General features: G+C 30.7%; 1 protein-coding gene across 5 annotated transcripts in view; it reads left to right on the forward strand.

Annotated features, from left to right (window-relative positions):
- LOC145316371 (nephrin-like) overlaps window positions 1-12,217 on the forward strand; it is a 64,179-nt gene that overhangs the window by 24,899 nt on the left and 27,063 nt on the right. For all 5 annotated transcript variants that reach the window (XM_080156821.1, XM_080156819.1, XM_080156817.1 and 2 more), the window contains exons 3-5: window positions 3,178-3,254; window positions 6,278-6,380; window positions 11,719-11,868. In XM_080156821.1, the coding sequence (XP_080012947.1) occupies window positions 3,178-3,254; window positions 6,278-6,380; window positions 11,719-11,868 (330 nt within the window). The remainder of the gene's footprint in view (window positions 1-3,177; window positions 3,255-6,277; window positions 6,381-11,718; window positions 11,869-12,217) is intronic.

Raw genomic sequence — 12,217 nt, forward strand, 5'->3', positions numbered from 1 at the left:
ATTATATCTAGCTTTCTACAAATATAAAAAGTACAATCATAAGATTAAAACCAGTTTTTTAGCCGGTGCCTTCGGCACCTCGGGGCTAAAAAAATAGTTTTAATCTCATAATTGTACATTCTATATCCGCGGAAAGCCGTTTATAATACGATGCGAGAAATATCTATTCTTCCTAATATTACATTTTAAAATTAAATAAATTGGAACTAAAATTAGTTTTTTTTTCGTTTATTGCTGCATTACTAATGAACGTAATAGATAGTTAATTTTCTAAGTTATTTACTAAATCTTTACTTATAGATTGTGTTGTTTTGCACAAAAAAACTAAATTTTTTTAGATTTGGTCAAAGAAAAGGGGATGTGGGGTAGATTTATAAAGTCAAAAGGGGGAGAAACAACTCGGTGATATTGAAATATTTCTACTGCTCTTTAGAATAGGAATTTTGACACATTAGTATTCTGTTATTTATGCCTCCCCAGCGGGGGAGCTCTCTCTGGGTACCTGTGCTGTCCTATACAAAACCTATTGCCCCCATCTAAATCTAAATCTCCCTATTTTTTTGTTACTCATTTATACAAGCTAAGCAAAAGGATTATACTCCTCGTAATATATGTCTCTGCTTAGCAAAAAAATCGTTCTGTTACTTTAAAATTCTTGTGCATTAATAGATAAAATAGAAAAAATAGCTTAATCATTTTATGTTTAACAAATTTATAGACACTTTTAAAAAGTGTAATTAAAATTAGATCTAAAACAGAAAATTAATTGTTATTTTTCTTTATAAACTTTTATTTTTAAAAGTATACAGTCCTTTTATTCCCATTCTTTAATAAATGTACCTTAATGACTTAACTCTTTGCCTGCGCCCCCCCCCCCTCGACTCCACATATAGCCAACCCCACTCCACCCAACCTCCTCCTCCCCACCCTAATCCTCATTTTTTCTCGATGTCAAATCTAAATTCTGAGTAAATGGTGGAGATAGCGAATAGAGGGAGATTAAAGGCATTAATGGGACATAATATTTCACAAAATGGGAGGGGATTTAAAGCAGTATTACAGAATGGGTTCATTTTACTTGGTGGGGAGGGGGGGGGGGGTTGGTAGATGAGCATAACATAAACTTAAAGTTAGGGGGGTGAGCTATCAATTTCATCAAATGCATTAGATATGAAATAAACTATAATATTTTTGGATTTTTATGATATAAATACAAACTTATGAAACCAGGGATTTAAAGGGATAAGACAATGGCCTATAAATTGATGTACATTCTTAATAATAATATACAAATTACAGCTTTTGTAGATTACAATTAGTGGTTGAAACGTTTGAACACTCAACTTAATGAACCCGCCTATCAGAAGTCAATAAAAGTCCCCAAACCTGTTAAATCAACGAATTAGAAAACGTTTGGGGCTAGTGTAATAAACAGCCCAATGGCCCATCCCTACCTGGTATGAAACACTTTACTGTTTTGCCAACATGCAGAAGGGATGGCACACCCTCAGCAAACCATGTAATAAACAATTTAACTGGATTTTTGTCTTGTTTTCTCTGCATGTAATTAACCAGTTGAAAACAATATGCAAATTCCAACTTGTTATCAATCTTAAATTGATTAAAATCTCTTACTTAATGCTCATTATCCAGAACCTGAGGCATTTATTAACAGGGGTTATTTTGTCCATGATAAGCGAAGCAATAACAAGTTATTAATATTTAGAAATAGAGTAAAGATCAGGGATCTAAAGGGATAAGAGAATGGCCTATAAATTGATGTACATCCCTAATATTAAACACAAAATTATACCTTCTATAGATTAAAATTAGTGGTTAAATTGTTTGAACTCTCAACTTAATATATCAAACAATCAAATTCTAACGAATAAGAAAACATTATCATAACACTTTGAAGTGTAATAAAGAGCCCATAGTTTCCCTAGTTATAGAAAAGATGCACTACAAAAAACTCGCCAAATATAAATATATTATAAAAGTAAAAGAAGTAAGAAAAGTATATATAATATATTACATGTATGTATGTATATACCTTGTTTAACAATTATTATTCTCTTGTTTGTCTCCTTGTTAGCAATATTTTTACTTTTCTTAACATTTTCTTTTTTTTATCCATTTACATTAAATACATTTTTGCTTTGTATTACATTTTTAAAGAAGTTTTTTAAAAGACTTAAACAAAAACAAGTATGTTTATGCAGTTTATTGAACTAGTTCCCAAGGTTTTATAATAATGTTTTCTTATTCGTTGTCTCAACAACTTTGGGAACTTTAGTGAATTTTGATTGGTTGGTTTCATAAGTTGAGTGTTTAAACGTTTCAACCAATAGTTTTATTCTGCAGAAGGGGTGATTTTGTGTATCATCATTAGGGATGTACATCAATTTAACGGCCATTGTCTTATCCCTTTACACTACCCAATTATGGGGTAATCACGCTCCCCCTAAAATCTTTATAAAACCATTTTTCCTTAAATTTGAACTGCAGACGAAAAAAAAAGTGAAAATATCTCGAACTGGATGTAGCAATTTAAAATTCGTTTCGCCATCAAATTCTATAATATTTCTATGAAATTGAACATCACTTTTGCCAGAGATGTCTATCTAAAACGTATAAAATAATATTTTAAAGTAGTTAGATGCGTTTCTTTATATTTGTTTCAATTTTCTGGGAATCTTTGTATTAGTCTCAGTTATTTAAAAATCTAAATTTATATGTATATGTAAAATTCTAAAAATATGAAAAATTTAGCGTCAAATATTATATATTTTTGTTCGAACAAAAAACATCAAAGCGTCAACTAATGGAAATATATTAGTGTTTAACATTTTGCATATATTTAGTTAATTATGCTTGTTTTAGCACAATTTTCATAAACAAACATTTTCTTTGAAATTTTAGCAGAAGTCCTTTGATCAATTTACAAAAAAACATTGAAAAGAATATTTCAACGAAGAAAAACTACGTAGGCTTGTACAATGTTAATTGCTTGAGATTTAAGCAAAACATTTTTTCTTCAAATGAAAGATCCCTATCTGAATTTGCCGCTTTAAATATCTCAAATGACACTTTTTATTTGAAAGGTATGCAAATTAATCTGGAAATGTTTTGCCTAAGTGATCATGTCAGATTGAATTAACATATTTTTTGTATCAGGATTTGACCGTGAACTTCCTGGATTCCCCCGCTACAGGGTCCTGGGTCAGGACAGCCAGGGCAGATACAATTTACAGGTAAGCACATACTTAACCTAACCTAACATTTTGAAAACATAACCTTAAATTATGGCATCGTAATATAAACAGCTTTTCGCGGATATAAAAATGTACAATTTCAAGATTAAATCCAGTTTTGATAGCCCCGAGATGCCGAAGGCACGGGCTAACAAAACTGGTTTTAATATTATGGTTTAACATTTTTATATTCGTAGAAAACTGGACATAATACGATGTTATAAATGATTTTTCAGTGTGGCTGAGAATCGGTTCTTATCCACCGGATATTAATCGGTTTCGAAGCCATACTGGAAAATGATTTAGCTGTAACCCAATTTAAAATAAAATATCTGGAGCACCTGGCGAATTTTATTATTATATCCTATCCTGGTATAAAATTGTTTCCCAAAGAATGATGTAATATTCAACAGAAAACTGCATCTTGGACACTGTAAAAAATGTTTCAATCCCCCAGGGTCAACAAAAAATGGATTTAATTATTTAAATTTTTATATCTAGATTCGCAGGCAATTGTCTATAAATCAGGGTTCGGAAGCCGCGCCTCAGCCGCGCATAAGCCTCAGTTTTAAACCTGCTTGTGAGCAGAAAAAGAAATTTCTGAAAGAAGGATTGTCTGCTAAAGAGACAGTTTTATACATCCAGCTGAATTTTATAGTGATAAAATGACGATTTCACTGAGGCTTAACGCGGCTTACGCGCGGCTTCCGATCCCTGCTATAAATCCATAATAGAATCCATAATAGTCCGTGTCTTTGACTGTGTGCGGGCCTGTGCTTAAGATCTCTCTAACGGCCACCCATTCCTTTTTTTCAAAACTAAAATCATAACGGGGGTCGACTTACCTATCCCCCTTCCTAAAGTTACCTTAGAGTTGCGTAGCCGATAGTTGCATAAATATTGTATTGTATGGATTTATTATTAGTTGGATCTTACCCCATATTATCCCCTCCTGGACTAAATAAACTAACTGAGCAATAAATGATGTCCATGTTAGCAACCTAAATTGACAATATTTCCCCTGTCAAAATATCCACGCATATTGTATATCCATTATAGTATTATAGAAGTTGAAGTATGGCACACAAAATGAAAAATGTCTCAGTAACAAAGTTTTAATATTTCCTCCGTTAGGATCAAAGTTTAAACCTGAGCTATAGAAATGTTGCTAGGTGACGTCATAACAAGGGCGATCATCTCCTTAAGTGGCACAGCAATAACAAGTAACCAGCTTTGTTTAGGAAAATACATTAAAACACGAAAAATTTACAGGAAAAATCTATCATAAAATGACATACATGAAAGGAAAAAAGCCTCTAAGTGACGAACGGACGGACATATTTATATAGAGTAACTACTCCCATAAAATGAAAAGAAATTATGAGGGAAGGTAGTGCTATGGGTAAATGGTTTCCTATTACTATCTTCCAAATCATTTGGTAATAAGGTTCCCTTTCACATACATTCTTATTATTTGTAAATACGACTTCAGCGTAAAAGCGTATTGGTTGTTATACTATTAGGTTAGCTTAGGAGTTTATCAGTATAGGGATATAAAGGGATAAGACAATGGCAGATAAATTGATGTGCATCCCTAATGATGATACAAAAATTACCCCTTCGATAGAACAAAATTAGTGGTTGAAACGTTCGAACCCTCAACTTAATGAATTAATCAATTAAAATTCACTAAAGTCCCCAAAGTTTTTAATCCAACGAATAAGAAACTACATTATAAAAAGAGTTGTCCAATTTATGTTATTTTACATCAGATCTTGCGCCCTTTGGGAAACCAAAAAATCATTGTTGTTTTTATTAAAGTTTTTTTAATATTATATAAGTGCATAAGTTTTTAAGAAAATATTTCATGTTATGTCATTTTTTTTAGATTGACAAGTGCACTTTTATATACATTTACTTATTACATAGCCATATATATTTGTAAGAAGTTTTATCTCAATGTATTGTATGTACAGGGTTTGCAAGACAAAATTTTACAAAATTACTTTCGAATAGAATAATAATTTCTAATGGTTATGTTTTAAATGAATATATAAGTATATATTTATGTATAACCCAGAAAACTTCCAGGGCCAAGTGGCGAAGACCTTTTTCGTCTACTAGCAAGTTGCTTTCTGCTCTTTTGCGACTTGGCTGTGTTAATTTTTCCGACGCTATTGGCTAATATTGAAAGACCCAATTGAAAGAAGGCACAAGGTATGCACCCCGTGGGTAGAGTTACACTAGCTCGTGCCCTAACTATTCTTTTACTTTGGTATCTTTTTATTCAGAGACTTTGGTCGGCTCTGGAACCTTAAAAAGGCTACAAACCCCCGCAAACTTATATCAAATCTTCATAAGATAAACTGGAAGTTTAGGATAATTTGATCTGTCAACCCTGTATATAATCTTATAAATGTATTCGTCTTTTACCACTCTTACTATATATTTCTACAGCCACTGTATATAGGATAGTAAATATATAAAGAATCAGTTATTTGCATCAATAAATAATTTACAAGACTGCCCATTTTTTAAGTGTTTGCTTATCTGATGTTCATAAATGTTTTATTCCCAGTAATGCAACCAAAATACATATTTATTTGAATGGCCTAGATTTTTTTGGAAGCAATCCTTTTCTATCTAGCATTTGTTAGTCAGTACATTCATTCAAAATAAGAGGAGGGGATTGGGTAAAGTGGATGTATCAGTATTTTAGCCAGCTACAAGTTTTACTTTATTGGAGTACATGATAATCTGTTGTAAGATCCAAGTGATAATAAATCCATTTCTCCAACAATATCTCATGAGATTTTCTAATATAAGTATCTTGTAATGATGATTATCTCCATCCTTGTTTTTTAGTGTGTTTGCTCTTTTTTAATATTTATCAGAAAATGCAAATCCTAAATTTAGATTTCGAATTAATATAAAACAATTGATCTAAAATGTGGATCAAATATGTGGTCGAAAAACTTATGTTTTTAATTTTTGAAAAATTAACAAGGATAAATTTTGTTTAGATCAGCGAAGCCAGTGTGATAGACGACTCTAAATACGAGTGTCAGGTTGGACCTGCCTCTGGAAATCCTCCCATCAGAGCTGGAGCCTTTCTTCGTGTATTACGTAAGTTTTTTTTATTCAGAATGGTTTCGAAACCGATGAATGTCTGCTAAATTAGAACTGGTTCTCAGTCATAATGATATATCATGTATAGCATCGTACTACAGACAATTTTCCACGAATAATAAAATAAAAGTTATAAAATCAATACCAGTTTTAATTTCATAATTCTAATATCCACGGAAAGCTAACCAAAACATTTGGAAACCTTTTTTTATGCAATATTTTAAGACCTTACATAAAACACTGCATATAATCTATATAAAGTATATTATGTTAGAAACATTTTCTTTCTGTGTGTCACTTTGCGAATAAAAGTATTGACAGATGCAGAAAGAAAGAACTATATTTTCTACAATAGTGACCAATACAGGTCCAATAAATGTCCAGAATTTTAATTTTTATCATCCACCAGCAAATATAATAATTTTTTTCCTCCTGTGCTATTATTCAGTGTTTTGTATGCATTTCTGGTAGGGAAAGAATTTAATACAGCAGCTTACAGATCAAATTATTAGTAAGGAAGAGGACAATAACAGACAATTTGTTGGACAAACCTTCTTTTACATTCTTTAAAGACAAATCTTAAACATTTGAATTTGGAGAAATATTTATCCATTAAATTTAGATAACACAGCAGAAAGGTTTGGATAAGCTAATAAAAATAGACAAAACATCGTTGTTTAAATATATAGCATACTTAGATAATTTCATATGGAAAAATTCCAAAATAATATTAATACAAGAATAATATTATCTATAAGTAGCGTAGCAATAAACTCGTAATTTGTATGACGCAGCGTCAGACATACTTAAAAATAATGACTTTTTTTATAGAGCAGATACACTACTAAAAATTCAAATTTCTACTGTTGAAAGATAGAATAATATGAAAGATATTTGTAAATGACAGTTATCATCCTTACATTAACATATTTCTATCAAAATATCTCACACATATATTTTTAAAATTAGAATTTTGTTGATAACTAGCGAAGCAATAGCATACAAAATATAATAGTTAAGTCATATTTTGTCAATAAATTACTGATGTTTCAACTCAGCTATAGAGTATCTTAAGGACTATACAAAATTTTAGGAAAAGAGGGACAATAGGCTGATTGTTACACTAGTCCCCAAAGTTTTATGATAACGTTTTCTTATTCGTTGGCTTAACAACTTTGGGGACTTTGGTGATTTTTGATTGGTTGGTTAATCAATTTTAGTGCTTGAACGTTTCAACCCCTAATTTTAATCTACAGAAGGGGTAACTTTGTGTATCATCATTTAGGATGTACATCAATTTATCGGCCATTGTCCTATTCCTTTAGATCCCTGCTAAATTTACTTTTTATTCTACCTCAGTTTTTAACTGAAATTAAAATATTAATTTTAAATAAAGTTTTTCTGTTTATTTCTGTCCAACTGTTTTTCCTTTTCCGTCGCATTTTTTACTTTTTAAATATTAATTTCATATTTGCGAGCTAAATTCCACATGTCTTAATAAAATTAATAAAGATAATATTTTTCCTCAAATATTTCAAACATTTTTTGCGTCAAATTATCTATTTTGTCAAAATAATTTAATATCTGAAAAAAAAATATTTATAATTTTATTGAAAAATGAATTAAGATTAGTTATAAATTAGGTTAACAAGGATGACAACATTCAAAAGTAGAAAAGCACGAAATAAATCATGGAGTAGACAAACGGATAAAGTGAGTTATACAGCAGATGTTCAGTTATCATGATAAAGAAAAGAAAGAGAGAAGATATGCAAAAACTCAAAGAAAATCACCAAACCTTTTTAGAATAAGGTTTATGTCTTTTGAAGCATGACCGACAGACAGACGGACAAAACAATGTTCAGAATAGATAGAAATGTTCAATAGCAGCCGTCACATTTCCCCTATAGCGATATGGACTGACTGACGGACGGACATACAAAGTCAATTATATAGTAGATTCACTACTAACAGCTTTAAAGGCCATTTACCTTTATTTAATTTTCCGTTATTTGCCCCCACCTTTAACTAAACTCCATATTTTTAAATTTTGACATGTAATTTATTAATAGCCATCAAGCTAGACCCCCAAGTAGATTAACTTAGAACTCCCCTAATTCCAAGAGATCATTTGTAATACTTTATTTAAATTTGAATTTAAGCACTTCAAATATTTTAAAAAAATATCTTTAATTCAAATATATATTCAAAAATATCTTCAAAGTTTTTCTTCTTATTAATATATTGTAATTTACAGTTCTTTTTAAATCTAAAATATTATCAGTAACTTATAAACAAACATATTCTTGTTTTCTTGTGAAAAAAAAATAATTTTACGGATTACTGGTCTAAAAAGCATATTTATCATACGAATAAAATATATTATAAAAAGGTATTGGTTACATATTTTATATTTTATTTAGATAAAGCTAGCTACACTCTTGAAAAATATTCCTTTACATATAACTTATATTACACTATTACCAGGCATTTCTGAACTTTTAACTACTAAGTGGGAGAGATTAAAGGGTAAAATTATTCCTATGATTTAATATATAGGAAAATTAAATTTAAAGTTAGCATTTTTTACAGTGTACTGAGAATATTTGGTTTCTTTGATATTGAACTATCTTATCAGACTGTAAAATTGACATGGACACATCAAATAAAAAGATTGCTGAAATTTTTAAGCAATAAAATTATTTTAACAGTAACAATATTAATGTTTGAAGCTTCCCTGAGGGTGTTCAATTTGACCAGCCGTTTGGGAGGTTTTAAGGAACAGAAAGGTAGACTTTCCACATGTTTTGATAATGTTTTACCTGAATTGTCAGCAAAAATGATGTTAAAGTAAACTTTATCTTTTCACTGAACATACCTTTCTCACCTCTAAATGCAAGGTTTAGCAGCCGTTGAAGCAGCCTATAGTCTAAGAAAAAATATGACGTCATACAAGTACAAATGACCAATGATAGGCCAGTATACATTAATATTGACCCATGGTAAAATGTATACTGGCCTATCATTGGTCATTTGTATTGTATGACGTCATTTTTAAAGCTGCTTCACAGCCGTTGGATGGCCAATATGTATTAAACGATTTTTACTTTAAAAATGAGCCCCTGTTTTATATAAAAAAAACACCTAACAATGATTATAGCCGCGATATTGAAATAAACTGGTGGATTTAACGTGACTTGCTGGCGGTCGGCAATCCGTGGGGTAAAGTGTTAGTGTGGGCCAGTTTTTTTTCATTATCAGATGAGATGTTTTACTTGAGGCTGTCACCTTTTATTCGATAAGAATTATCATATTTCAAAACTTTACCTCCCCTGTCCAAAAGTAAAACTTTAGGTGGGTCGTTGTAAAAGAAAGCTTTGCTCCCTTATGTAAAGTCAGGTAGGGAGGGGACATTAGAATGTTTATTACACTAGTCCCAAAAGCTTTATGATAACGTTTTGTTAATCATTGGCTAAACAACTTTGGGGAATTTTTATTGAATTTTGATTGGTTGGTTTATTAAGTTGTGTATTTAAACGTTTCAACCATCACTTTTAATCTACAGGAGGGTTAATTTTGTGTATCATCATTGGGGATATACATCCAATTATCGGCCATTGTCTTATCCCTTTAGATCCCTAATAAAATACCTGTTTCTATATTAAAACCTAAAAAATCCCTAGGAAAATATTAATAAAGTTTTGTAGTAATAAAACTATTGTTCTTTGTGAGAATGCACATTGTATAACTTTTTAATTGAATAAATCTCCAATCTAATTTCTTTATATCTTCTGATTTGCAAAAAAAATGATTAGGTTAATATCTAATGAATTATTAATAGTATAATATAAGAATGAGGCGTTTGAGTAAATCATTTCTTTTTTACTATAATAGAAAGTATATTTGGCCGTCAGTCTGTCTTTCCAAGTCTAATACCTCGCTATGCTAACAATTAAGTTTTCCTTCTAATGAAAGCTTCACATTGGTCATAGCAGTCTTTTTTTCTATCCCTCTTAATAGTAAATCCTATAAGTAAAGCCTTATGAGTAAAGAAAATTCTACTCATATTCCCCACCCTATAAAGTTTGTGTGTATGGGAGAGGGGGGGGGGGGGGTACGGCCAAGGGAATAAATGGCAGAATATAAATAATCACTTTTATATCTAGTAGTAAGAGCCACTAACTCATAACTGTTCATTAGTACAAACATTGTACTTTTATATATAGTAGTTAGATCCACTAACTCATAACTCTTCATTAGTACAAACATTGTACTTTTATATCTAGTAGTTAGAGCCGCTACCTCATAACTGTTCATTAGTTCATAAGTACTGAAATTGTACCTTCTTTTTAAACAAAGAATCAAACACTTTTAAATTCAAGATCTATAAAATAAAATATTCTTTTATTGTAAACAGTTCTACGTTTATGGCTCTTACTGATAATAGGTAAACATATGGAAATGTATATTTGTATACATGATCAATTCTCTATTAATCTATTCATTTTTCACACTAATCAAGAATCATTTGGTCAAATGCCATAATAATTCATATTTATAGGTATAATATATACAGAAATGTGTTTGTAAATGATTTGTATAATTATAGAATTACATTTAAGGTTATCATTAAAGTTATTAGGATTAATAAATAACATAAATATGACGTCTTTACATGTTAAATTATATTTTAAATTAAATCTTTTAAGTATGAACAACGTTTAGTGGACGTATGGAAGTACTATAGACAGTTTTCAGTGAAACCTTATAAGATAAAAACCAGTTTTGTTAGATTCCAGGGGACGAAGGTCTGTGCTTACAAAACTGGTATTAGTTTTATGATTTTTATTTTAATATTTGTGGAAAATTATCTGGAGAACCGGTTCTCATCCAGCGGATATTAATCGGTTTGGAAGCCATACTGTAAAATTATGTAAGCAACACAACCACAGATTTATGCCATTATCGGAAAAATAATCATAACCCATTGACCTCGATCATCTTAACTTATTTATTTTTCATTATACACAAACAAGATTATATCATTTTCTTTTAAATATGTTTCTCTATATAAAGAAGTTCAAGTACTTTGTGAATTTATCAAATAAACCTGCATTTATCAATCAATATTTTATTACTTGGATGTTGCACCAGATTTTCATGTACTTTAACAAAATGAAAATTGCAGCTGGCTATAAAAACGATACTCCAATACCCCTTACCCCCCCCCTCCTATTGGATGAACGAACTGACCATGTTAGCAACCTAAATTGATGACAAATAGAAACCCTGTCAATATATCCACATATTCTATATCCATTTATTTTTATTTCAGTGCCTCCAACAAGAATCGAGCTGGTGGGCCAGGGTGAGGGAGCCCGCCTGGAGCGCAGGGAGAATGAACGGGTGGAGGTGACCTGCAAGGTGTGGAACGCCAGACCTGCAGCGGAAATAGTTTGGCTCAGAAACAATGTACCTATTGTCGGTAGGCTATATTTCCATTTGACCTATTTTTATAATTTGAAAATAACAGTGAACTTTTAAATAGACAGGGATAGGAAAATAAAAGATAAAATATATTTTTACATTAAAAAAATCTGTTTTAAAATGACCCGAATTATTATGACAGGATGGGAGAGGTGAAAACAAAATTAATTTTCCACTGTCCGCTCCTTGAAATATGATAAACATAATTTAAATTCAAATATTTTTCCAACAAAATCCGTGTACTCAAAAACAAGTTTATTATTCTGAATTTCAGCATGGCTTCGAAACTGATTAATATCCGTTGGATTAGAACCGGTTCTCAGACATAATGAAAAATCATGCATAGC

The sequence above is a fragment of the Acartia tonsa genome, chromosome 4, assembly GCF_053477335.1.
Source record: "Acartia tonsa isolate MP-2025a chromosome 4, ASM5347733v1, whole genome shotgun sequence".
Lineage (NCBI taxonomy): Eukaryota > Metazoa > Arthropoda > Copepoda > Calanoida > Acartiidae > Acartia > Acartia tonsa.